A 26,641-nucleotide genomic window follows, 5' to 3' on the forward strand; every position below is an offset into this window, starting at 1 on the left:
TGCCAAGTTTGCAGCTGACATGAGGTGAGGGGGAAGTAAGAAGAAGGAATAGGTGGGAGCAGGAAAAAAAGTTAAAGAAAGATGGGAAAAGGAAGAAAAAGCGGCAGAGAGCAAAGAAAAAAAAAGAAAAAAAACCAGAGAAAAAAAAAGACACAAAGGACAAAAAAAAAAAAAAAAAACACAAAAAAACCACACAGGAAGAAAGCAGGAAAGCGGAGAGAGAAAAAGATTTCGAGATTGGCGGCAGCATCGAAGCGAGCCGCAGCCGGGCAGGGAGCAGCCGCACCCTGCCTGTGCAAGAGCCGGATCTCTGGCCGGTGTCGGATCGGAGCCGCCCGTGGTGCGGGCGGGGCGCGGGGCGGGACAGGCGGCACGAAGGGGCGGGCGCGGGGCGGTCCGGCACGCAGGCGCGGTGGGAGCCCGGGGCGCCCCACGCGGGCGCTCCCAGAGCCTCGGCGGCGGCGCCCGGCTCGGCAGCGAGGGGGGCGCGGGCCGGGACCGGGCGGTGTGGTGGCGGCAGAAGCACCGGTAGCAGAAGCGTCCGGGAGCTGTAGGAAGAGGGCGGCACCGGCACCGCCGCCGCTGCACCCCGCTTAGCCGCGCTCTCGCCGCCACTCGCCCCGCTGCCATGGGTTAGGGGGCGGCGAAGGAGCGGGGGACGCCGTCAGGCTGCGGCCGCCGGCGGAGCGCGGAGCGGCGCCCGCGGAGCCAGGGGGTGGACGGCGACGGCGGCGGAGTGGCCGCCTCGGGGCTGGCGCGGGAGGCCGGGGCGGGGAGCTGCCCCGGTGCGAGCGCGGCGACGGGCGGAGAGATGAGCGCGGAGTTGGTGAGCAGCGCCCTGGGGCTCGCCCTCTACCTCAACACGCTGGGCGCCGACTTCTGCTACGATGACAGGTACGACGGGCCGGGGCACACCTGCCGGCGGTGGGGCCGGGCCGGACGGCTGGGGGTCGGGGGAACGGGGAGCCCGGATCGCCGGTGCCGGCGGCGGGGACGTTGACGGGGCCGTGACATCTCGCTGCCAGCCTGCCCTTCTGGCGGGCGCTGCCGCGACTTCGGGCGTCCCGTGCCGGGAGCAGGGATTGGGGTGCCGGCGGGGCACGAGGTGCCGCTCCTCCGAGCGCCGGGCGGGGCTGGCCGCCGGGCATTCCGATTGGTGCCTTTTCCGCTGGCTTGATCTGATTGCAGTTAGAACGGATGCGTAATTAAAATGTATTAGGGAGAACAGCATGCCTGGCTAAACTTATGAACCGTCCTGGGGTGTTTCATGCACCGTTGGAATTAAACCATCCGAGAAGCGAGCCGGGATTTACTTTGACAGCTTCTCGGCGGCCCTTCTCCTCCCCTCCGCCCGGAGGTGTCCCGCGGAGCGGGTTGGCGTTGGTGCCTCGCAGCGCCCTGCGGAGGGAGGCGGGCGGGAGGGCACGGTGCGTCCGGGCGGTGCGAGCAGTCCCGCGGGGTGCGACGGGGCAGCGTCCGGTCGGTGCGCTGAACCCGGGCCGCCTCCCTCGGGCTGCTGCCGGCGGTGCACCTGCCGCGGCGAGAGGAACGACACCGTTCCCACAGCGTCCTCAGGACTGCGGCGGTGTGGAGCCGCGTCCCCTCGGAGCGGGGCAGCTCGGGCTTCGGTCCCTGGCGTCATTGACACGAAGTCCTGTGGAGCGATTACTTGTTTCTGGTGTTTGTGTGAGCTTTCCGGTTACGGACAGGGGTTTGTTTTTTTAAGCCTTTTTTAACATCTGAAAACGTAATGCAAGAACAGTAATATAAGGAAAAAAAAAAATCAGCCATTATTCCGCTAGGCAGGGACTGAGTTGAACCAATAGAAAGCAGTATTCTGACACTGACACTACTTTCAACCCGCTTGTTGAAGCTGAGAACTGCAGAAGTTGAGTATTTGCGTAACCCTAAGCAGTGTATGCTGCAGTATTCAGGCAGAACTGGGTTGTTTAAGGACGTGCCTGTAAGCCTGTCCCGCAGGCCAGTTCAATTTGGCTTGACGTACAAAGCAGTTTGAAGTGTTGCCTGATAGTGTTCATGCGGAGGTCAAGGTTACTGTTGCTCCTGCCTGAGTGTGCTTTAACACAGCTTGGAAATAGGGATATTGAGTGTTGTCTTGGGAAGGGTGGAAAAGATAGTTGCATGCTGCCTTTATAACGTTTATCCCATACTGTTTAAAAGGTGTTTCTGAAGCAAAGCTATGCTGATGTGTTTACCTTGTAACTAAAGAGCGCTTCTCATCATTTGAACTAAGGTTTAGGTATTCACTAGAGCGCTCTAAAAGCCAATTAATGGCAGTCCCGTATGCAGGGTCATCCAATTAGGGTGCCTTTCAACTGCAGCACTGGAAGGGAAAGGCAGGAAGGTTGTTGCTTTCTGGTAATTGTGGGGCTAGGGATGACAACAGCCAGCGCTCAGACCTGAAGGTTTTCCCTTAACGGTAATCACAAGATCTTGCTGCCCTGCAGGAGCCTACTTGAAAAGTAACAGAGGAAAGGAGGTTGATGCTGGAGCTGTAGGACGTGGTCCCCCATGTGGGAGATGGATCATGCTACTAACTTCAAGTGAATCAAGATTGTGCCTTTACGCTAGGAACCTGCAATCCGTTTCAGGAGGGCAGCATATTGCTTTACCTTTTTCTGCTTCCTTTGCCAAGTGTATTGAAATTAGATCAGACTGTTGTTTTTTATTTTATTTTTTTAATATAGTGATCAAGCTTACTTTATAAAGGGTGTCTGTAATTGCTTTCTCTATGTTTTTATGTAGGTTGGTTAAGATTAAGTGGCATCGTAAAAACTTCTTAGAACAAAATCAATTTCCCAATGGTAAAACTTAATATTTTAGCGGCTGCACTGCACCAAACCAAAGCCTGTACGGGCAGTGATATAACAAACTTACTTGTACTCTGAGGTTTATGACTTTATATCAAAGAATTCAATATTTTGTTTCCTACCCTTCACCCAATGAAACTGAAATTGAATGAATTTAAAAAGTATTCGTTCTCACTTTTCATTTTGAGTCTGCCTAACTCACTGCTGCTTTCATGCTGGATAACGTGACATGCGCATAATCAGTGCAAATGTGATCTCTTAGATCGATTGGCTTATTGATTAGTGTGAATGAAAGTGACAGCTTCTAAACCTGAGAGCTCAGTGTAATGAGGAGTCACTGTTGTTTTCTCTGTGTACCTTGGAAACGAGCTTTTGTCACCCCCTTCCCTGCTGCTGTAATTTTCACAGGCAACTGTGATATTTTCTAGAGAAATGTGTAGATTACTGGGGAGGAAATCAGTAATAACCCTGTTCATTTTGGAACAAATAAATATATTTCTCATTCTTTTTGCTTTTTTTTGTTTTTAATTTTAAAATGGATATGACTTGCATTCTCTTGAAAGAAGAGACAAATGTAGGGAGAGGGGTGGATGCATGTCTAAGGCCATGATGAGCTCACAATGCATATTAATAAACGTTTACTTATTGTTGAGCAAAATCAATTCGGAAGCAGTAAGAAGAGGATAGGAAGAAATGCAATTTTCATTCCTGCAAATGTATTGAAGATCTAACATATTGCACTGTGTTAAATCCAGCTCCTTGCCAGATTAAGGGGAGCTAATCTCCAGTCGCTGCACATGCAACCCTTGTTTCAGGCTAATATCTACCCGCATCGCAGGAGGGAAGCCTATGGCTGCAGTGAGGCTAACAGCCTGGCATCATTATTTTTCCTTGCCGCTTGAGCCCACCCCAGCAGGCAATCTGAGCTGCGGGCCCCTCGTGCGACCTGTGCTAAGCAGGACAGATCCCTGTCAGCCTGTCGCTGGGGTGTGGAAGATTTAGTGCTCTGAGAGTCCTGGGGTCATACGCTGCTGCGGTGCGTGTCGGAAGCTACTCATGCATTGAAGTCTTCCTTTGTCCTCCCAAATGGCAGAAGGAAGGCATGGTTTGAGGGGGCCACTAGGAGGGATCTTTAACGCTGAGTGGTGCATCTTCTCAGTGCCCACTGTGTGTATTTTCTGGAGCATCAGTTTTACCAGACTTCTGGCTCCTCGAAGGATGCCTCCATGAAACGTGGCAGCGCTGGCCAGATCTCTGCGGTTTGTGCTGCGTTTTGTTTAATGGGCCTGAGTGGGGCAGCCTTGCTGGTGGGAGAAACAACATCAAACAGCTTTGTTCGAAAGCTACAGTGTTACAAGCTGCATTGAAGAAATCCTGATGAATGCTTTTGTGCTGTAGTGTCAATTTTACATAATTTGGAAATGGTCTGAGGCCATGCCCATTGCACAGTACCTCTGTTGGGTCTGCCCATGAGAATTAATCTAGCAAGTGACCCAAATACAGGCACTAGAAGAACAAGTGTAAGTACACTGGGGAAAATTGCTTGCCATCTGTCTCCTTGTTGAATGTGTATATTTGATTATTAATTTACATCTGTGATTTTTATGGCTCCTTTTTGTCATCTACTCTGTTCCTCAGCTCCAAGTGCACCTCTCCAACAGGCTTCAGTAGATTCAGTTCTCAGGTGGCTGCAATCTTTTCAATTCCAGTAGTGAGGCCAGCTGTGGAGGAAAATTGAAGAAGGGGACATTCGTGCTTATCTGTAGTGTTTTCCCGTTGCCCCTGCTTTTGTGTCTTAAACGTGCTAATTTCAAATGACCATAAGGATATTTTGTAAATGAAGCATGCCCTTGTGTTCGCTGATAAGGCAAACTGTAATCCAGAGAGGATGCCTGAGTAACTGAGGCAGCATAGTTTTAAAGTATTGTATTTGAGGATCAACCAGGCAAGCCAGTAACTGACTGCCTGGCAGGATGAATCTGGCTTGATAATGTTCCATTACTATGATGTCTGTTCTATTTTCAATGCTGAACGTCATCTAAAGATATATTTGACTTCAGCTTTAAAAGCATTTGTGCATAAAAATTTGTGTTGAATAAAACACTTTGATCAAAATATAAAATCTGCTTCATCAAGATAATGTGGTGTTCTGTGGTGTCTTTTTTTTTTTTCCTGCAATGAGGATGCTCTAGTATAGAGGTATTTGGAAGCAAAAAAGAAATTGTCTCCACAGGCTTTATTTTAAGATTTCTGTTACATATATACCACTCGCATAAGCCGTGCTGCTTTTGGTAGGTGGTTCAGAGAATAAATTCATGACTGTTAGCAGACGGAGAGTCTCCCTGTGTCACTGGTGGGAGGTAGCTCATCTGCAGGAAGTTCTTCCAGCGCACAATGGAGTTACAAATTCAAATGATCCACTTTCTCCTGCATCTCCCATATGTATTCCAGCTGCGCTTCTGAATCCTTTAAGTTTGCCAGAGTGAAAGTTGCTCAGAAGGCGCAGAAGTCTCTCATCTCAATTTGTTAACCATCTGATAGCTGCAGGAATGCTGAACTAGATCTACTTTGCCTCCCTCATCTGGAAGCTTGCCTTTTCCTTGTTGACTGCTACGATTTTTTTTTTTTTTCCTAGTGAATCTGACTGAAGCAGGCTTTGCTGTTTGTTTATGGAATTTCTTTCTTTAACTGAAATATTTGATGCTGAAGCTGTAGATGCAAGCCTGCTGGCAACCTGTGGTGAAAGTTGCTCCAAACATACAGTTGGAGAAACAGACTAAATCTGAAGAGAGAAATGCTTGTTCTCATTGTTATTTATGTGAAAACGAATCTGTTATTTGGGCCAATGTTTACAGTTAGATTTTATCATTTTGGTCCTTGAATTACTTTGCAGGCTTGACTCAGCTTTTGGATCAACTGTCTTTTTTTAAACAATCCATCATTGCTAATGTTTGTCAGAAATGTGGATTGAAAGATGGAAATGTTTTACCTGAACATCTGAATCTTAGGCCAAAAGTTCTTTCTTCTCTGATGCTTTGGCTCCCAGGGCAGTCTCTTTTTTATATTTCTCAGGGTTGCAGATGCCTCTTGCTGGTCTTTGACAGCGTGGCAGCTCTTGAGCTCCTGTGCTTTCCTGCTTGAGGTGTGTGATCATATAGACTCTCCTTATGTACCTTTAAATGGGGTGCTTGTTGTGTGGGAGGATTGGTTAAGTCAGGATGACCGTGGGATTCCATTTCACTTCCAGATCTGGTTCTTAAGTCGCATACCAGTAGCCTCAGGATGGTCTTCTAGACCTGAGAAATTCAAGTTATGACTTGCACAGGTGGGCCCTCCCAAGTAAGCGGGAGAGGGTGCAAATCCTGCAATTCACTTCCCAGTTTTGTGCTCCACGGGACTCCACGTTGAACCTTTTTTTCCGAAAGCCCAATTCCCATTGCTGAATGAAACTTGAAGCGCCACAGGAGATGTTTTCTGGAATCATACCCTGGACACTATTTAACATATTGACTCTACTGCTCAGTTTGTTAACTTCTCAGACCTGTGGATGGCTCGTAATGGTCATCTGCAAAAGGCGGCGATGTTCCCTTAGGCTCTGCCTTCTGCTGAGGAATAATATGGTGCTGCTGTTACTCATTTGACCGCTTATTGTGAAACAAATCTGCTGGATTGCTGGGATGTCAGTTAAGGATCATGTATCTGTCAAACTCTATTTCACTTTGAAGAAGAAGAAAATCAGTAAATCAGTTTGAGGCCAATGAGACTTGTTCATCCAGTGCCCCTTGGAGAGGGATCACTGGCCATTATGCTCTGATGCACTGCCTTTTGAGCAGTCTCTGGCCCTACGCTTGAAGAGGGAGAAAAAGTAGAAGTGATGTCCTTAAATACTAATCCTTGTGTTCCCTGGGTGTATTGTTTTTTTGTGGCAAGGTGTTGGTAGTGGGGGAGCTGCAGAGGTAGCTTCAGTGAGGTGAGCCCAGCTGCTGTTCCTTGTCAGATCAGAGCCAGCTCCAGCTGCTTCAGAAGGGCCCCACGGCTGGGCAGACGAGCAGTGAGTGATACTGTGTGTGCCCTGGGAGAGCAGATCTAAGAAAGGGAAAAACAGCAGCTGGGAGAGAGACAACCCTGCAACCACTATGGTCAGGGCAGGAGGTGCTCCAGGCATAGAGCAGAAGCTCTTTGCAGCCCAGAAGAGGCCCACGGTGAAGCAGGCTGTCCCCCTGCAGCCCATGGGCACCACGCAGAGCAGATCTCCATGTGCAGCCGTGGTGAGCCCTCACAGGAGCACTCTGGGCAGGAGCAGCAGCCCATGGGGAGGATATTGTGGTGGGACAGGAGGGCTGGGAGAGCTGCTGCTCGTGCAGGGCAGTGCTTCAAGGGTGAGCCGTATGGTATGGACCTGTGTTGGAGCAGTGCTTGGAGAGCGGCAGCCTGTAGAAAATGCAGAGAGTGTCAGTTCAGGAAGGGTGGCATTCCATAGGAGGGATCCCACGTGGAGCACGGGTAGAGTGACTATGAAGCAGTGGTGGAGATGAAGCAGTATAAACTAACTGCAGCTCCTCTTCTCCTGTGCTTCTTATGAGAAGGAAGCAGAAGGAGGAAGACGGGAGTGTCTTTTAGTTCTCACTGCTCTAATCAGTTATCAATAGATAGTAAATTATATTAATAACCCTGTACTGAGTCTGTTTTTGTTTTGACCGTGTTGGTAATTAGAGAGTGATTTCCCTGTTGTTATCCTGATCTTCAAGCTCTATTTCATCCTATTTTATCCCCCTATTTGGTTTAAGAGGGGGAGTGAGAGAGCCGTGTGGTGATACTGAGTTGCCTACTGGTGTGAAACCGCCACACCAGCACAACGTGAATTGCTGTTAGGATTCATTTTATGGAGGTTTTATGTAGAGGTTTTTCAGGAATAGTAAGAGGTTTCAGCTGGAGGTAAATAATGCTCATTTACTGTCATCACATACCATCTCTCTTTCACCTCATCTTTTTAATTGCTGCAAAATGTGTTACAAAATCTGTAATCTCTAAAAGAGTGTGTGGGGGTATATACAGTCCACATAGTAAATAAACTAATGGGATTTTGCTTTATGCTTAAAACTTGAGACCAGGTGTTTTCCAGCATCCATCCTCCACCAGAGAACTGGATAGACTTCCCTTTGAAGTCTTCCAAGGGCTCTTGGATTTATTTGGTGGTCCCTGCTGGCGGTGAGCACTCCCTGCTCTCCAGCACAGACTGGGCCACAGTTTTACAGGTGAGGGAAAGCAGATTTTCCATATGATGGTGCAGACCATCACTGCTAGGCAACTGGATGGGCCTGTGGCATCCCCTATTACGGATCTGTCAGTAGAGCAGAAAACCCCTCCCTGAACTCTGACCTGTGTTTCAAGTGAGGACAGCTTTTTCCAAGCTTAACATCCTGTTTCCAGGGTGGATTTTTCTCAGCTTAGTGTTACTCTAGGCTATTTTGCTAATGAGAGGGTTATGTGATTTTAACTCCTATCTGCTTTAGTCAGTCTGGTATTAGTTCAGAGGAACAAGGCGGTAATTGGTAGCAGAACTATCGCTGTAAAGTCTTTGCCAGTGTCTGGATGTTATTTTCATGCAACTTGTTAATTTGCATACTTAAATCCTAAAAAAGGCTTGAATGCTTGAAATGGGGTCACAATTCAGTGACCAAAATTGTCATGGAAACAAACCCACTCAGCAGCAGCTTAAACTGCTCCTAGATCTTTATTCTGTCTTCCTTTCCCACCCCCTGACTTTTTAGATTAAACGATTAATAATTGGCCCTGGGCAGAGGAGCCATGCTCCGTTATGCCCTTCTCCAAGACATTGCCCATTCTCGCTGCAGAACAGCCTGCGTCCTGTGCTTACGACATCCCTCTAGTGAGAGACCAGTCTTGGAACCCTCTCAAATGCCTAAATGAAAAGTAGGCACACCACAAATGTTTGCAGTCCCAATTTGGAGACAACATTCGATTTCTGTACTTAGCTTTTCTGTTTGTGTGGTTACCTGCCCTCAGTAAGCATAACTTTGTTTTTTATTGCTTTTCTGAGAATTTTCTGTCCCTCTGATAATGGAAAACAAGAGTCCTGACAAAATCCAACTCTGAAAGCTACCCAACTAGCACTGAGCTTGATTTGGTTTTGTGGATGAGTTTGCGTATTAAGGCTTCATCTAGTTTCCAGTAGGAGAAGAAATGAGAGATGTCATGAGGAGACAAGCATCAGTGTGTAAAGATAGGAGGGCTAATGTGGCCTCCAGATGGTAGACAGAAATGGTCTGCTTTGTAATAGTGGTCACTTTGCAGTGAGGGATTCAGTTCACTGAATTGTGAAGTAATAGGTCAACATCTTGGATCAGAACTAGAACTGCTAATCCAGAATGCTTTTTTCTTCAAGTGACTAATTTGTTCCAGGAACCTAACGTGAAATCTTAAAGTGCTAGTTCCGAAAATATAAGTCTCTTCTGGGAATTTTTAGAGTCTTTTTGTGCCTTTGTATAGTTTAATCCCATCTTTTTCAGGTTTTATTTTATTTATTTAATTTTATTTTATTTTTTGCGGGTACAGGAGAATGCACAGGGAGAATCTCACCAACTATAGAGCACAGCAGTATGTGAAACAATAAACTTAGTTTGCCTTTTAAAAAACACAGTATGTATGTCTTTACAGAGTTTTTAGTTCTTTGTCACTTCCTCTTTCTCATTCTATGTCCGTTTGTGATTTTAGCCATATTCTAACTCTGTGATAACCCAAATGTTCTTGACTCTGTGTTGCAGTGTCATCACATTCATGGGTCCTAATCAGTTACGGCTGGCTCTCTTGTTTGTGTGGACTTGTACTCTACAGTTTGAGAAGGCGTTTAGATCCAGTTAGAAATTCAAGTGAGATGCTTGCTGTTGCCTCTACAGCCAATACAATAACTTTCCTAACCCATGTAACACTGGGGATTTCTCTTATTAAAGTACTCTCTTTCATTCTTCATACTCTTTAAAAACAAAACCACAAAAAACTCACCCAAACAAACAAAAACAAACAAACAAAAAAACCAACAACCTCTTTTTGTTTTCACATAAAAATATTTGAAGGAATACTGTGCCCTGCCATATCCTCTTATTTCCATCAATTATATGAAGAGGAAGGTGCAATCGTCCCTTCACTTATATACTGTCTTTATTTGATTTGACTGCTTAGTGGGGCTGTAGTGTTGGTTAATTGTTTTGATTTTTTTTTTTTTGTTCAATAAAAAGATGAAGAGGTAATTAGGCTCAAGTGGGAGGCTTAGGCTCAGAAACGGCACAGTATCTTAACAAGCCTTATTTTGTAAGTTGTCAGTCCTCTAGATACCACTACAAGACAATTTTTTTTGCCTTGGATTAAGACAGTATTGGTCTTGCTTTCCTTGTTGATGCCTGAATTTCATCAGGGAATCATCCTGGGCAACAGTCTGAAATCAGATGAGAAGCTCTGTGTGGAAGTTAGGTTTGTGGATCTCTAGCAAGGTTCTTTTTCTGCCATCCTGTCTTTGACCTTTCAGACCCCTCCCCAGCAAATCCCATACCAAAAGTGGTAGATACTTCTGGGAATGGTAGACATCTATTTGTGTATTTCCTTGCTGAGAAAAAAAAAACAAAAAACAACCAACTGGATTTTAATAAAAAGTTCCCTGTAGTAAATTCCAGGGAGCTTGAGTGTGTATGTTCTTCATTTTCTCCAAACAATTTCAGTTGTACTTGAAGAAACTAAGTTTTTTTTGTTTTTCTTTCAGGAAGAAAAGGAAGATTGGTCTTGCAAAAGTAGAGTTAGTTGCAGAAGAAGTACTTCATTCTCTAATTAATTAATTTGTAATTAAACTTCTGATCTTTTGCATTTTTATAATTAAAGCAGAAGAAAGTGGAGGCTTTTTAAAAGCCTTTTGATCTGAGTTAGGGTTCCAGTGCCAAAACAATAATTTAAATGCCCCATAGCTATATAAGTAAAGCTTGCAGAGAGAAAAAATACAAAGTTGAATTATGAAAAATTTAATAACATTGCATTTTTGTGTGTAGTAGCTTGTTTTGGTAACACAAGCAGGTCTTTCCTCTTTAGCACCATTGTACTTCAGTAAATGTCGTATTTTATATGAGATGACTTAGCTGTGTGTTCTCTCCATTTCACAGTACGTTACTCATTTCTTTGTATGAGTTGTTAAGAACTGTAGTATTTCTCTTTAATAAACACTGTGCTTCTGAAGAATTCTTGGGATGCACTTTTTTTAGAATGAGAAGGACTTAACTATGGGGAAAGGCCAGAAAGCAGATGGCTCCTTGTGTTGCCTTGTGTTAAAAACAGATCCCATGTGAGATCCCTTCAGGCTGCTCTTCACTGACAGCCTCCCCTGTGCACTGCCTGAGCTCTGCAGTGACTGCTGAGATCGGCCCTGCACCAGAGCTGTGGTTAGCTTGTAGCACCCTGAGTGCCGTTATGGGGCTAATGGTTATGGGGCTAATGGAGAGCTGCTGGCAGCTGATGCCCAACCTGAAGGCCATCCCCACCCCAAGAGGCTTGGAGTTGTATGGCTGGATGTGCCCTCAGCTACTGTGCAAGACATTACATCTCTTACTGCTTCCTCTCTCCCTATTTTTGCCCCTTATGTGATTACCAGCTCTTGGCAGCCAGTGGCATCTTTAGCAGACATATTGCACTGGTTGGCTCAGCATGATAAGGGCATCTGGTTGTGTGCATCTGGCTGTTTTAAAAGGATGATTCAGCTGTAAGAATGGAAGCATATTGGAAGTTCTTTTGTTCCATAGAGTTGCTAGGTGTGTAGATGCTATTTAGCCAGGTCGGATTGGCTGCAGTTTCCCATTCCTCTGAGTATGTTCTGCTGTAGAATTTTACCAAAGTTTTTTTATTGTCTTTTTTTTTTTTTTCTTTTTAAGTGACTCTAAGTCTTCTTTGATTCGTGTTGAATGAGTCGATTTGTATCGGTTCAAAACTGAATCCCAAATTACCATGTGATGGACCTAGGTACTTGGTGTTCATGGCTAGCTGGTACAGGGTTAAAACAAGTAGGAAGGATTAAGTGTCCAGGCAGCAGGAAGTTAGTTTGTCCTCTGGAATTTAGAGCCTGCTTTTACCACTTGACAAAGAAAATAATGTAAGAATGTTAACAAAAAAGTAAATATTAGTAGTCACCCAAAATTGATTTGTAGAAGTATGATAAACCTGTGAGAGATTCTGCAGGAAATTCTCCTGCAGGGGACAGTCAGCCATTTCTTTTTTTTCTTTTTTTTCTTATTTTTGAATATACACCTTTCAACCATTAAATACAATTCCTTCCAAAAACAGTTAAAGATTCTCCTAGAGTTTGACAGACTCTCTGATGAGGTAGGGGAAGGATTCCATTAAGGAAGAAGTTCTAAGGAATATTGGCTTTCACCTAGTTGTGTAATCCACTATCATATAATATTAATGAGAATTAATATTTAGTATATTTCTCTTGAAAAATGGTAAAAGATATGAACTACAGGTATATAAGAATACCTGTAGTGTTTTGTCCATCTGATGTCAACATTTGTGTTTAATTTACCTAGGTTCCTCCAAATGTAATGCGTCCTATTTATTTTCATGGTAACTACAACAAAGAGCACAATAACGCCATTTGATAGAGTAAATTCTTGGCTACAACACACTGTTTTCAACATAGCCACTGACATTTGCTATGCACTTTTGCCAGTGATGAACAAGAACCTGCATGGCGTGCTCATAAAAATCTATGCCAGTGGAGGTGACCCACTGTTGCCACTGCTGAAATGCACCGCCCACCACCTCACCATGCTCACATCGACCACTTGGTCTTCATGAACATCCATCAAACACCAATTAATGGCAATGTGTGCAATGTTTTCTGCATGGAGGAATTCAGCCGCAGTGTGCCTACTTGACTTTGCTTGGTTTGCTCTGAAATTCTTGCAGTCTGAAATCTGTAGATTTTGTAGAGGCTCCCTGTATAGTAGCTTAATATAGGCAAGGAATTTCAGTTTATATTCATGCTGTGCAAATTGTTAATGACATGAAAAAGTGTACGAGCTTGTTATGCACCAAAAGGTTTTAAAGTCAATTTCTTTTTGCTGAAACCCAGCATGTTACAGTACCCTTTTCTGAATAAGTGACTCTAAAGCATGCAAATAAAGAGCTAATATACAGGTAAATATAAGTGTGGAAGAGCTTGCAGGGTTTTGGTGTAAACACTGTTACTAAGTGTCTTATTCTTTCTATAAATATTTAAGAAAAATCCAAGTGATGTGATGAATGGTGGATGGGATTCAAATCACTTTTTGAGTTTTATTTTCTTCTGGCCTCGTATAATTTCAATAACAGTGCTTAAAAGTGTAAGTTGCATTTGATTGCCTGAGCACGGTTAGGGCAGTAGGGACTTCTGTCCATTGTGTAGCACAGTGGGAGTCATGGCTGAGTGTTTTTGCTTGAACAACCCCGAGAACACTTTATTTTGCATACCTCCTTTAAGACAAGAAGTCACAGGGAAACATATATGTATGCAGAGTATATAAAAGCACAATGGTATACTTTATATTTGCTGTACCGTGTTCTAGAAAGATAACTAGTGAGTAGAGAGTATTTGTTTTCTATCCTTATTTCTCACTGAATCCTATATAAAATGCATGAGGTAGCAGAACACAGTCCTGCTAAGGAAGAGCAGATATTGTGATAATTCATAGCATGAACCTGAAATCATGCCAGTTAGTCCTCTGCCAAGGGTAAGTGAACACACTTGTAGAATAAGTTGCTCAAGGCAGACTGCTTATCATGCTGTATTTTGCTTTGTAAAATGCAAAAGAGCCCTGTGCATAGCAGGACAGTTGCATTTAATATGCATATTTAATTGCACATATAATAACAGACATAATTTTTCATCCTTGCAGTGCTATCTTATGTCTGCACCAACAGTGCAGGTCATGGAGGGAACGAAGAGATGGACTGCAATCAGTGAATCTTCCTACAGAGTGATTAAATTAGTATCAAATTATGCCCTTAGGATATTTCTGAGCTCTCAAATATAGTAAGCCGTATGGTAATCAGAAAAAAAGGATGTTGTTTCTTCTTCTAGTCAAAGAGTCTTTGTTTCTGTAGACATTGTTCTGAGTTTCAGCAGGAGTTCGGGTACAGCAAGAACTTCTACCTTTTTGCTTTCTGCAGCAAAGGATCTCTGTTGAATTTGCAGTTTTCATTTTTTTTCTGCTGAGGGTTAGAAGCTAGGTACATGGGTCACCTTTCACTCATTCTAAATAAAACTAAATGAGGAAGCAAGTACAGGGATTATATTTCAGCTATTGCTTCGGGAACTGACTAAACGTTGATTTAATTGAATTCAATTTAGATTGGTTGAACGTTGCTGCTGTTGTAATTAAGGAAAGAAAACTGCAGCTACCTAATCTGTTTTTCTGTCTCTTGTACCTGCCTGAAGTTTATTCTTTTCTAAATTGTAAATGAGCGAGTGAAGTATCCAGTTAAGCAAAATCAGTATTTGTGCCTTGATGACTATGCACTAACTACCTCGTGCTTATTGGGATGGTAAAAATTAGCAGACTGGGGAGGATGAATGGCCTGTTTATTAATCTCCAAGAAGAAGGAAAAATGACTTAATAATTTATTTTAGTGATAAGCTGTTTACTGCGTCCTTAGGTAGATAAGGTCAAGATAAAAGCAGATTGTTTTGTACGACTTAAGTGTCAGTAAGAGATAAAACAGCAACGTAGGGCTCAGGTTTACACTGAAGACTGCTTTCAGAAACACTTAGACATGTGTTCAGCTTTTTGGATGTAAATAGTCCCATTACATGAAGTCTGGTCCAACTGGAGTCAATGATAAAACTTGTGGCAATTTAAATAAGGCTAGAATTTCATGAATGAGTTCAGTGAGACTACTTGTATACAGTAAGTTAAACACATGGCTCAGTGTTTGCAGGATAGAGGGCCTGCAAGGCTACAGGAATAAGACCCTTGTGACACAGTTTGAAGTCTGACCTGCCTTGCTGTTGGGTGATGGAGAGCTGTGGCGGGGAAGTGGATGAACCTTTTGGGCATAAACAAGTAGAGAGTATATAAAACTTAATAAATAACTACAATTCATAAAACGCTTGGCTGGTCCTAAATAATGAATCAGTGAAAATGTTTATGGGCTGTGCTCGTTCTTGTAATATATTTTTATTTTATATTTTTTGGCACAAATGCATGTAAAGAATTAGTACCATTGTTATGTTTTGTTGTTCAGAACTATTTAGTAGTGGGAGAAGCTTTCTTTTGGAAGGGGGAGGAGGCAAAACAAAAGTTACAGGCCCTCACCCCCCCCAATACTGATAGTACTCTATCGTAAGAGTTATGTGATGTTTGATAATTATGTCAACTGTTGTAGCCATCGTGTATATCAGTTACTTAATTTCATATCACACTCAGTGAAGAAACACTGTGCATTATCATAACTTTGGTTCTTTCCATCTGAGAATTTCCCCTCCAGATGTTTCACTGGTTAGCAAATTTGATTTGGAACTGCTTGTACAGCAGAACAACTGTCACATACATTAACAGATCTCTGTCTCTCTCTTTGTGTAGGATATCTTTGCAGAGCCCAGTTTTGTGTCTTGGTGACAAAAAAGAGTTTAAATGACTGCCTCCTTAGTTCTGTGAGATTTAAATAAGTGCAATTTTCCAGGTTTTTGAGGGAATCCTGATTTGTATTTTGTAACACATACACAACCAAGCAATTATCATGAGGTTTTATGGCAGCTTGGCAGTCCTTTGTGCCTATGGAAACAATTACACAATAGTGCATGTGCAAATAGTGTTATCAGGTGCTCTTTGTGTGTATTCACTCATTTTACCTGGAGTATACTAAAAAGCTGCAGCCGCCTTCTCATTTAAACGAAGCCATCTCTATTGTAAGATGAACTCACATAAAGACAAAGACATTGAGGTCTTAAGAAAATAACAGCTGCTATTCATTTTCAAATGCTTTCATTTTGGCATGCTGTTGATGATATTTTTTTTCTCCGTGCACTTGAAAATGCTCGTGCCGGGAGGAACGTCTCCCTGTGGTGAGGTTAGATTCAGGCTGTGACCTCCCTTTTGTCCTTGCTCACTCTCCTTATCCTGTCTCCAGGTTGTAGACTAATATTCCCTGTATTTCTGGAGGATGGAGGAGAAGAAAATATTAGCGCTGCTGATTGTGCATTACAGTTGCTGCTGGGGAACAGGAATCTGTAGAGGCCAACTACAAAAAAAAGTAAAGTGTCAAGGCAGTAGAAGATATAGCACTGGTACAAAACTCTTGTGATGTGTGTGCACGTGTCTGGGGCAAATACTTTCTCACTTCTCATTCAATGTTTGTAGTTCTTAAAGTTTGAGAGTTTTTTTGCTGCATTATGCTAAGATACTGATGCAACTCCTTTCATTTCCTTTACATCATCCCACTGCATAGGGAGTGGTGCATTAGGGTGCTTTAGGAGTACTTGAGATTTCCTTCCCCAGGACTCTTCAGACTGAAAGAGATGAGAAGAGCAATGCATGGAAAAGAGACCATATGCATAGTGTTCCTGCATGCTAATCTCTATGTTGTATCTGCAGGTATGAGAACCATCCAAAAGTTAGTGAGAAGAAGTCTAGAAATTAGGAGGAGACAAGACAGGGGAGGGAGAAATGAGTTACGGCTGAATGCTTGGTGGTTTTTAGGCATGTGGGATGCAGAGGATCCAAAGCCAGTACCCAAAGCAAGAAGAAAATTGCCCTCAGTGTGTCAGTGCTGCTACTGAGTTTGCTGAAAGAGACATTAGCCCTGGATTTTGGCAGTTTCAACTGTTCCTGTTGTAGTGAGCCAGGCTGGGTCAAACTGCTTAAGCCAAGGACGTTTGCTCTGCCGAAACAAACCTGAGATCGATCAGATCATTGGCATGGCTAGGAAGTTGCACAGGGGTAGCTGCTTGTGGCGTAGGTGGTGATGATCAATTGTTGGTGATAATCGCATCAGACTGTACCAGTGAAGTCTGTCCAGAGATCTCCCTGGATTTCACTCTTACCTTTCACGAGTTTTCAGCTTGCTCTTCTAACCTGTTCTGTTTCGCCGTCTCCCTGGGTGGTTTTCTCCTCTCATGTTTCCTACAATGGAAAGCTAATAAGACATATACAGAAAACAGACGCTGGAACCAAAGTAGGAAAAATGAGCAATGGCTCAGTTAATAGAGTTTGGCCCTTTCAAGGAGAAAGACACAATGTAGACTGAAAAAGAGATAAATTGCTTGGGAAAGGAAAATGGATAAAACAATGTGGCTGAAGACAGAGGCCCAACTGTTACTGTGTAAAAATTAGATTGCTGTAGGAGCTGGGGTTTTGTGGCTGCCTTGTTTGGCTATTCTTTACGCGGAGTCCTAGTTTAGGGCAGACAGCAACAATGCAAAGCGCTGCTGCTTTTAGCAGGTTCTTGCCAAGGCTGCTGTGTGGCTAATGAAGCGCTAGAATATAACCTAGTCTTGGCAGTAGAGGTTTGGATGGAAGGCCCAACTGAACTATCAGCAGAGATGATACTATTTTTAGGGCTATGTATCTGAAAAAATAGTTCATAGAAAGCTATAGAAGCTCTTGGAAAATGGCACGTGCTTGCACTTTGAATGCCTTATGCTGAAGAAATTTTCAAATCCCTGTCAACATGAGAACTGACTGTGAATTTCAAACGTAGGATTGCACAGCATGTGGCATTCATTTATTATCCCATTATTAGATTAAGTGTTATGAATTAAGTACTCTTTTCCTTGTTTTCTTAGGCTATTGTTATAGAAGGCAAACATGCATCTGAAATACCAGGTATAGACTTGCTTTTTCTTCTCAGACTTTCTTCTTTTTCTTTTTTTTTTTTTTTCCTATGAAGTCTATTGTGAAGGACAAAGGGAAAACTTAATTTTGATCTTAAAGGAGAAGTTATTTGTGAAGACACATAATTCCAGGCCTGTAAAACTTGTGGCCTGAAAATGGAGACTTAACCTCAGTTAACATATTCTGAGACCTGCTCTGTGTGGAGTTCTGCTGGAATGTTCAGTGGATGCTCTTGTGAATGATGGATGAAGCTTTAAAAGATTTCCTGCATTTACCTGCATGTTACCTGACTTATCATGCTGGCACGAGCTTGGTAGAAATTCTATAAATTTATCACGAAAAACATCCCACTTGATGGTTCATACTTCTCTCTCTGTAATTGTAAAACAGGAGGAAAATACGCTGAGATTTTCCTGCTAACATTTTTCTTAATCACCATTTTCTTAGATGGAAGAAATACTTTAGGACTGCTTATGACTATGAACTATGTTAACCTTTAGCTCATATGGCAATTCTTGTAATAAATCATTTTTTTTCTGTCACATGTGATATCCAGGCTTTGGGCTTAGAGGCAGAATTTGTCTAATAATCGCATGATAGCAGTCCACTTACACAACTTAGCCAACATCAGATTGAGAAGAGTTTGCATGGTGACTTGGCAGTGCAGCATTCACTACAGCTACTGGTCAAGGTGTAAGGATAAAGTCTACTTAATTTGTCTTTTGACTACAGTTACATGTGTTAAGTAGGAAGAAAAATTGTGAATGCTAAAATTGGGAATGCTAATGGTTTTTTTAGCACGCTTTCATCAGTTACTTTGGTGTACAGTAAACTCTCTCAAGTCAATGTAGCAATAACACTCTTTCCAAAGGGATTTGAGTTCTAGAGACCATGCAAAGATGAGGGACCACATGAATATGAGGGACAATGGCAATCTCTGTCCAACCTAATAGAAAACAGCAGCAAATAACTCAGTCTAGAGAGTCACATGTGTTCAGTGCATGCTTCTGAGTTATTCTGGCGTCTAAATATATTCCCAGTGTGTGACTATCACTGTATTTTTGCCTCAGTGTAATTATGAGTTACTTGGACTTAGATATTTTTGGCATATGCTTGAGTTATGGCTCTGGCAGACATAGCCAGAAAGCTCAGATAGAGCCCAGTACCAGGGCTAAGTCAATAAATATGTGATATTTGCAGTGTGGGTGGTTAAAAGTATAATCTTTTCAAAAGTTTATAAAAGAACACTCTTTCCAACAGCACTGTGTATTCTGAAGCGGCTGGATCTTTGTAGAGTTGCATCTCCACTATCTGAAAGACTGTCCCAGTCCTAAAGACCAGGCCCTTATTCTGGCCTAGACAAACAAAGACCCACATACTTTATATCTTCCCCTGTCCACTGTTTATTGGACGTAGTAGGATTGCTGATATAAACCTAAACATTGGTATGACTGTCTTATTTTTTGAGAACATAAAAATCTTAGAGATTTTGCTCATGTTTTATTTCCAATTACCTCATCAATACCCGCAGTGTGAAGTAATGGAAGTCTGTGTCTGGGACACAGACTGTGTGGGGAAAACAAACCATAATTAAAAGAATAACTGTTAAATTAATTATGGTTAATAAATAAAATTTACCAAAATATTTTTTTTTGGTAACAGATCTGAATCTCTTATAATCTTCCCTTCATTTTTTAGAACGCTGTTGGAAAAGTTGTTTTTGCTTCTTCTATGTGTTTATCTCTAAAGAGGTTTCAGTACTTTTTGAAGACAGTTATACGTTTGTTAAAATCATTCAAAGCACAGTGGTTAACATTAACAAATATTTACTTTGTTTTAATGTTGGAATGATCAGCAGTGCCACAAGCTAATCTGTGGATTTGCCTGAGGTGCTGTTGTGAGTCCTCAGAGTGATATGTTTGAAGTTGTGCTCATCTGTTGATTTGTGTAAAATATACCTGTTTAATCAATAGATATACAGATGGTATAGATATATATCCAGGAGCTCGGCTAATATAATTTATGTTGGAGAAATAAGAGAAAGTCACTCACCCTGTCCTGGGCTCACGAGATGAACTCCTGATGGAGCAGATCTCCAGAGAGATCCTTCCCCACTGGCAGTCAGCTCTTAAATGGGTCTAGGAGAGGTGGAGCCAGGCTCCACCCCTTCCTGCAGCACAGGTGAATTGCCTTCACCTGTGCTCCCCTGGCTGACTCATTGCTCACCTCAGGTGATCAATCAAAGGTTCAGGCCGTGATTCAGCAGCCCCATACACATACCCCTTTATCAAAGACCTGCATAAAGACGTAGATAATTTTATGAGTGTTTTTGAAACAGAACTTTAAAGGTCTTTTCCTGTATAGTTACTTAACATTACTTCTGGTTCTTTTTACTCTGTTTTTCTTTTGTACTGATCATCTAGTATTAAGAAAATCAGTATATACATATATTTCTTACCAGTATATACATGTATAAAAAGAAACAGCCAAACTAACTCAACAAAACAACCCTCTGAGAAATAAACATGGACGAGCCTTTTTGTGCCGTCATAGACTGTGAACTATGAAAGCGATGCAAGCTCAACTAGATTTCTTGCATGCCAGTATTAAATTTGTTCTGTTTTTCTTCTGTATCTTTCTTCTTGTTTGCTTTGTTCCTCTCCTCTCATTCTTTCCCACCTCTCACTTGTATCACAGCTTCTGTGGTCTGAAAAGGAGCCTGCACTGACCTTCTTCAGTGTCTTGCAGAAAGGTGTCTTCACTGATGGTTTGGATTAATTAAATATTGTTACTTGGTTCTCTGAATCTGATCCGTGTTTTGTTGCTTCTTATAATTCATGTAACCTACCACTTCTTGCTTTTATGCCTCTTTGGTGAGGACAAATGTCAGGCTTTTATGCCGCTGCTTACTGATATCTGTGTCTTTTCTGTACTTCATTAAGTTCTTGAGCTCTATGAGTGGGGAAAACAGAGAAGTGAGAAGGTGCAGTGATTCTTATGTAAAATACACACTACTCATGAATTTTACTCGTGTGCTGCAGAGCACCTTTGCCAGCAGGGCAAATCTGTGAGTGTCTTCCCCTTGTCAGAAACCAGAGCCACTTTTAGATCTGCTGCCCTGGCAGTCCCGGGGACACACTGCTTTCCCAAAGCGCTTGCTGAAGGCTGGGCACTGCGGCCTTGATGAAGGCCCCTGGCTGCTCCTCCTCTGCCTCCTTTGTTCCTGTAATCCCACAGCAGCTGTCTGAATTTCCTTTGATTCCTCCTGCTGCAGCAAAGCTGCAGGGGCTCTGGAAACCTGGCCCTGACCCCTGCTGAGCTGATAGAGATAAGAGCAGCAGCTTTGCCAGTGAAACGTATGTTGCTGCCCTATTTCAACTCAGTGCAATCTGAGGTTTGTTTTCCAAGGATGAGTGCTCACAGCAGCTCTGGCTGCCTCGACCTGTTTCAGAGCCCCCACTGACCAGGCCTTGGTTGTGAGCCACTGTCTGTGAGTGGGGGATCGATAGTTTGTACGAGGTATCACCAGCAGCCGTAGGTACTACTAGGGACAGTCAGCTACTAGACCAAAAACACAGAGCTGCCAGGATGTCCTGTGGCACTAAGGGACCTTTGCCAGGCTTGGTGCAACAAGTATCCCATGTTGGATTATGTCAATCTGATATCCTTGAAAAAAACATTCCTGTTTTAAAAGTTGATGGGTTTTGTTCTCGTTTGAAGTTCATACAGATAAACTTCTGTTAGCACAGTCTGCTTTGTCTTTTATCATTTTCACCTCTGCTAGGTATATTCAGTTCAGCATTTGGATGTTAGCATGCTGAAATCTTTTAAAGTAATTCTTCAGGATGGCATTGCTGATTTACTTTTGCTGGAACTTCTGTATCACTCTATTTAATAATAACTTTAATGCTTAGAAACGCAGAGAGACAAAACCAAGGATACTGCTATTACTTCAGCCTATATACTTTACTCTGAGAAGCTGTTCTTTGCAATAACCTCTGCCAGCCCCTCCCCCCCAGCCCTCTAAGCTGCTAGCATTGAACATTAATCCCAGCATAACCACTGAAGCATGCACAGAAGACTTACAAATGCATTAGTATCCAGACTTGTGATGTCATGAAATGAAAGCTCTATGTTGCTCCCTCGTTTGCTTTTTTATCATTTTAAAAATGACAAGATCGTGGCTTTGTTACTAAGCAGGTAGTGTAAGCTTGGCCTCGAAGCTTCCAGGAGGAGTCAGAGAGACCATTCTGAAACCGTTCCAGCGCTTGGTTTACAAGCACAGCTCTGGGCTGACAACATTCTAGACCTTGAGCAGTCACAGTGCCCTCAGCTGCCCAAGTGCCTTCGAAATAAGGAGCGTGCATATATGTGACCATGGCAGCCTACTTGCAGCCACATAGTGCGAGAATGTGTGTGCAAGAACTCAAAGAAATTTTATGAATGCTGTTGTATCAAAGTGTTTAAAAAGCAGAACAAAGCAGAGCCCTTCCTGGTGGTTTGCTGCTTTGTGTGCCTCACGGAATCATGATAAAAACTCTATTTGCCTGTTCTTTTCCCTTCTTTTATAGCACTCAGAAGTGTGGATTTATGTAATGGAAAGGAGAGTCCGTCTTTATCTCTTTTCATTTTCAAATCTGAGAAGTGTATGAAAGAAGAAAATAGTAATGCATCAAAATCATTTTGTTAAAATCACTTTTCCCCATTTTTGAAAAGGACTTTTTTGGCACGTTGACTCCAATTGCAAAACGACCATACGTCTAACTGCTGGTGTGCCTCTCAGTGAGAATGGGAGGGCTGGTGAGATGCTGACATCAGGTCCTTCTTTGGCCATTTTTAGGCAGTGTGGTCAAACTGCACTCTGTAGTGCCAGGGGGTTTCTGAAGACCTTATGGCATTACTCATTTATATGCCCTGATCTGGGGGACTTGGAGGAAGAAAAAAAAAAAAGAAAAAAAAACAAAACTAATTTGCCAACTTTAAAACTTGTCTGTTCTTTAGTATTTGAGGAGATGGCGTGCAGTGGGGAAGAAGTTCTTTCTAACCACCATGAAAAGCAATTTCTTAAATGTTTCACTTCATGATTCCAGTCTGATAGTCTTATTGTTCCTGACATGGGTGTTGAGATAATCCAGTTTTTTCAATCGTCTTGTATTGTGTTTTTTTTGTCATACCTTCCTCAACCTTCTCCTTCACTATGGAAACACCTACTGGTAATTCTTTTTTCTCAAAAATGATTTTGAAAACGACCTGGAACAAATGAGGTGAGAGCTTTTTGTCTTTTGGCTTTTGCCAAAATATGTAACTGGTACTTCTTGGGGTCGCAGAGGCAGATCTGCAGGCAAATGTTGCAGTGGCAGCTTTTTTTTTTTTTTTTTTTTTCCCTTCTCTCCAGGTATTTTCTGCTCTTGATATTTACTTGAGTTCTATGTAGATATTTCTTCTTTGTGGTGATTTTAGTTTTGGATTGGTGAGTAACCTTGCTGGTGAGGCAAAGCCTGAAGAGATCTTGCTAGTTTATAAAATATTTTTGCTAATAATATTTTTTTGTGTTATGTGTTTGCAAGATCAGCCTTTTGCAGAGCTTCTCCATTTGTCTATTAATTAATTTTTGCTTTATCTACCAAGCGAACTGGCTAATCGCACTGTCAGCTTTATACAATCAGACGTGCTAGTTGAATGCACAGATGGAGAAAACCTATTGTATGCTTGTGCTTCAGGGTTGGTTTTCCCACAGTACAGATGTGTGTAAGCAGAAGTCATATTTGCATTTGCTTAATTTGAGCTTTGTTTCAAATTCTGATTTTGTTTAAAGGCACTTCTTTCTCTCTGCTATGTTTTTCTCCTAAATAGGTGAGTGTGTAGAAAAGCCTGGAGGTGAGATACTGTTTTCAGAGGGTTGTAATTCTTCTGACTGAGTTATGTAAACACTTAAGTTGTATATTTTCTGTTTGTCATTTCAAATCCCTTCTAATGCAGGTATTCGACAGGCGTTTTGTAACTAGGCTCTGTTGGAAAAGGTTACACTCTGGAATGTCCACTCCACACTTAAAATCTCCTTCCAATAAAAGTTTCCTCTGTTGCCAAGGAAATAAAACAATGATTATATTATGGGGCTGATAGTTTTACTAACAATTTTTATTCTCAGAATAAGAGTGACCTTGTTAAGCAGTTGAGGATGATGTAAAATTCAAGGATTCCTATTAAAACTTTTTGATGGGATTAAAATATAAATTAGCTAATCCTCCCCCCCATTTCTCAAGGGGATAGAGAAAAGGACCCCCTTATTTTATGAATTTTGATAATTGCAACAGGTAAATAGTGTTTCTCTCCCTTATGGTGTGCTCTACAGGCAGTCTAAGCTCAGCAGCCTTTACTGACGTTAAGTATGTAGAGGTTCTCCCTGCTGCATGTCTCATTGCTACTACTCAATTAGTGTTGTTGGTCTTTGCTGGGAGGAGATGATGCCCAATTCATAACTAACTGATACCTACTGTCATTCTTGATAGTGAGAGGTATTATTTTTGTGCCCTTTCTCTCCCCTTCCCCACTCAGTTTTGTCTGTGTACCTATAGCATGGAGACGATAGTACTGGCTGTGCTCTCTATTACAGTTACTGGTACTGGTGTAGTATATTGGACATGTAGTTTTATTTGTACACTGGGAAGGAGGAAGAAGCAAATGTTATCTGCTGTCAGGGTGAAGGGGATGTTGACCCAAGTACTAGTCACTTTTCCATCCTCTTCTAATTCAGAACATCAGTGTAAGACTCAGAAATGAGCAATTCCCAGCGAGACCAGGGTGCTGCATCTTCCCTTTTCTCTCCCCAGCTGTTTCTGAGAAATAGAGAGGAAATGATCTTTTTCCTTTCTTTTGAAGTTCAAAAACCTGATGATGGCTGTGTTGTTGAGTAAGGAGGAAGCACAAGTGGACACTAGCTGAATTTTAGTTTTTTTTTTCCCATCTGTGCTTGTTCTTGGTATAGGGCAGGTGGTTCTCCGTGGTACTGATTACCAGGAGCCTCTGAGATGAGCAGAAAACATTCAAAGGTATTGAATGTTCTCAACAGTACGTGTTACCTGTTTCTGTAGTAAGGAAGATGGAACCTTTTTTTTTTTTTGGTAAGAACATTGCCAAGCTGCACTACAGACTTGCTTGTGAAGCCATCCAAAGCTGCACTGTGTTGCTGCATATCCCATTCCTTATAAAAAGGCAGTCCTGAATGACGTACTGGTTTTACGTTATTGGTTGGTTGTCTGGCTTTCTTTTTTAAAAATTTAGATTTAGTCAAAGTTAATTCTCGGGACTCTTACATTACTCAAAGGGAACAATGATGGGCAGATCCTGAATTATTTCCAGCCCCCTCCCCCCCGCCCCGTTGTGCATTCTGTGAACTTCCTTATGAAAGAAACCACTTGGAATGGTTGAGTATTTCAGATGTCTAAAATTTTTACTTCTCCTGTGTGTGTGAGAGGCTTCTCTAAGTTTAGTATAATTGTTAATAGTAACCTTTGGAAATAATTTGTGGTAAGGAGTGGATTCTGACTGTTTGGTTTAGATGACCAAGACCAAAGACAACTAAGTAGTATGGCTTTAAATGCACAGGATGCATCAGCTGAACAGTTACATTAAAGAAATTCTTCTGTTGTAATATTTTATTAGAAGACTATTGTGTGGGAAGATAATAAGGCAGAGAAACTAACGTTACTATTGATCTACTATGTACAAATAAGTCTTTTTAAACCACAATTACTAGAAAAATATCATCCAAAAATCACTGATGTATGTATTATCTTCCTCCTCTTCCCTTGTTTTTCATTGCAAAAAAAAAAAAAAAAAAAAAAAAAGAGTGCGTTAGCTCAGAGTTAGAATTTCAGCTGATGTAAGTTAATATATAGTTTGAAAGCAGAATTTGGCTGACTCATAGCAAAAGAAGGATGTTCATTTATTTATACTTTCAAATGCAGGAAGAGGGCAGACTGATTTTTAAAAACAGCTACAATGACAACAAATTAGAGAAATCAAAATATTCTACAGGAACATGCAGATTTCACAGCGGTCTTTTTGTAGATATGCAGGGAGAGAGAGACATGATGCAAGTGATGTGGTTAAATTAGGTCATACAATGAGCTTCGGTGGGGATTGCTAGTGAATAATTTGCACAGTGCACAGGAGAGCTTCCTTCCTTAATTATTTCCACCTGGTAGCAGGCTATTGTCAGACTGGGGACCTCTCTGCCCCTCGAGCAGCACTCAGTGAGAAATATACAATGTGTTCTAAATAGGTAGTGTTTGGATAATAGCTAATTCTATCTGGCTTCATTTTATAAATCTGTTTGGAAAAGGGATAGAGCACCGTTCTCCTTCAGGAATACATGTTTTCCCCTTGCCGTCTCACCTGGGAGACTGGTTTTCTGGGTTTCTGTTTTTGTGTTGCTGCTTATGCTACTATAAGAGCCATGGTGTGATTTAAAATGTCAGTGTAAAAATATGAAGCGTTACAACATCAAGCTTTTAAAGCACTATCACCTCTTTATTTTAGGAAAAAAAAAGCTACCGAAAGCTTGTTATAAGTGTGCTGCCTTACTAGAAGACAAAGTAAAAAGTCCTTTCTTACACTCTTGATTTATATAATAGGAAGGGGACGAAAATACTGATTTTATTTTTGCCTTGCCTAACAAGGCAAGGAAAGGGCATGCATATGATGTGTTATCACTACTGTATCTACTTATTGGAAATTGTCTTCTCTCATCTAATGGAGCTGTTGAATTGCTCAAAAATTGAGTCCAATTTCAGTAGCTGCGGATTAAAATGTGAAAGTCCCCCTTCTTTTAATCTTCTTGTAATCCATGCCTCTTTAAAGTGTACTTAATTTATTCCTTCATAGTGAAGGACTTAGAAAAAATTGAAAATTCATAAGGAATCAACTGAAATTTGCTGTTTC

General features: G+C 42.1%; 1 protein-coding gene across 1 annotated transcript in view; it reads left to right on the forward strand.

The window, feature by feature from the left end:
• Positions 1-371: 371 nt before the first annotated feature.
• TMTC2 (transmembrane O-mannosyltransferase targeting cadherins 2) overlaps positions 372-26,641 on the forward strand; it is a 235,291-nt gene continuing 209,021 nt past the window's right edge. The window contains exon 1 of the mRNA XM_085222126.1: positions 372-894. Within this exon, the coding sequence (XP_085078252.1) occupies positions 812-894 (83 nt within the window). The 5' untranslated portion in view covers positions 372-811. The remainder of the gene's footprint in view (positions 895-26,641) is intronic.

Source organism: Meleagris gallopavo, chromosome 1, assembly GCF_905368555.1.
Source record: "Meleagris gallopavo chromosome 1, MGAL_WU_HG_1.1, whole genome shotgun sequence".
NCBI classification, from domain to species: Eukaryota; Metazoa; Chordata; class Aves; order Galliformes; family Phasianidae; genus Meleagris; species Meleagris gallopavo.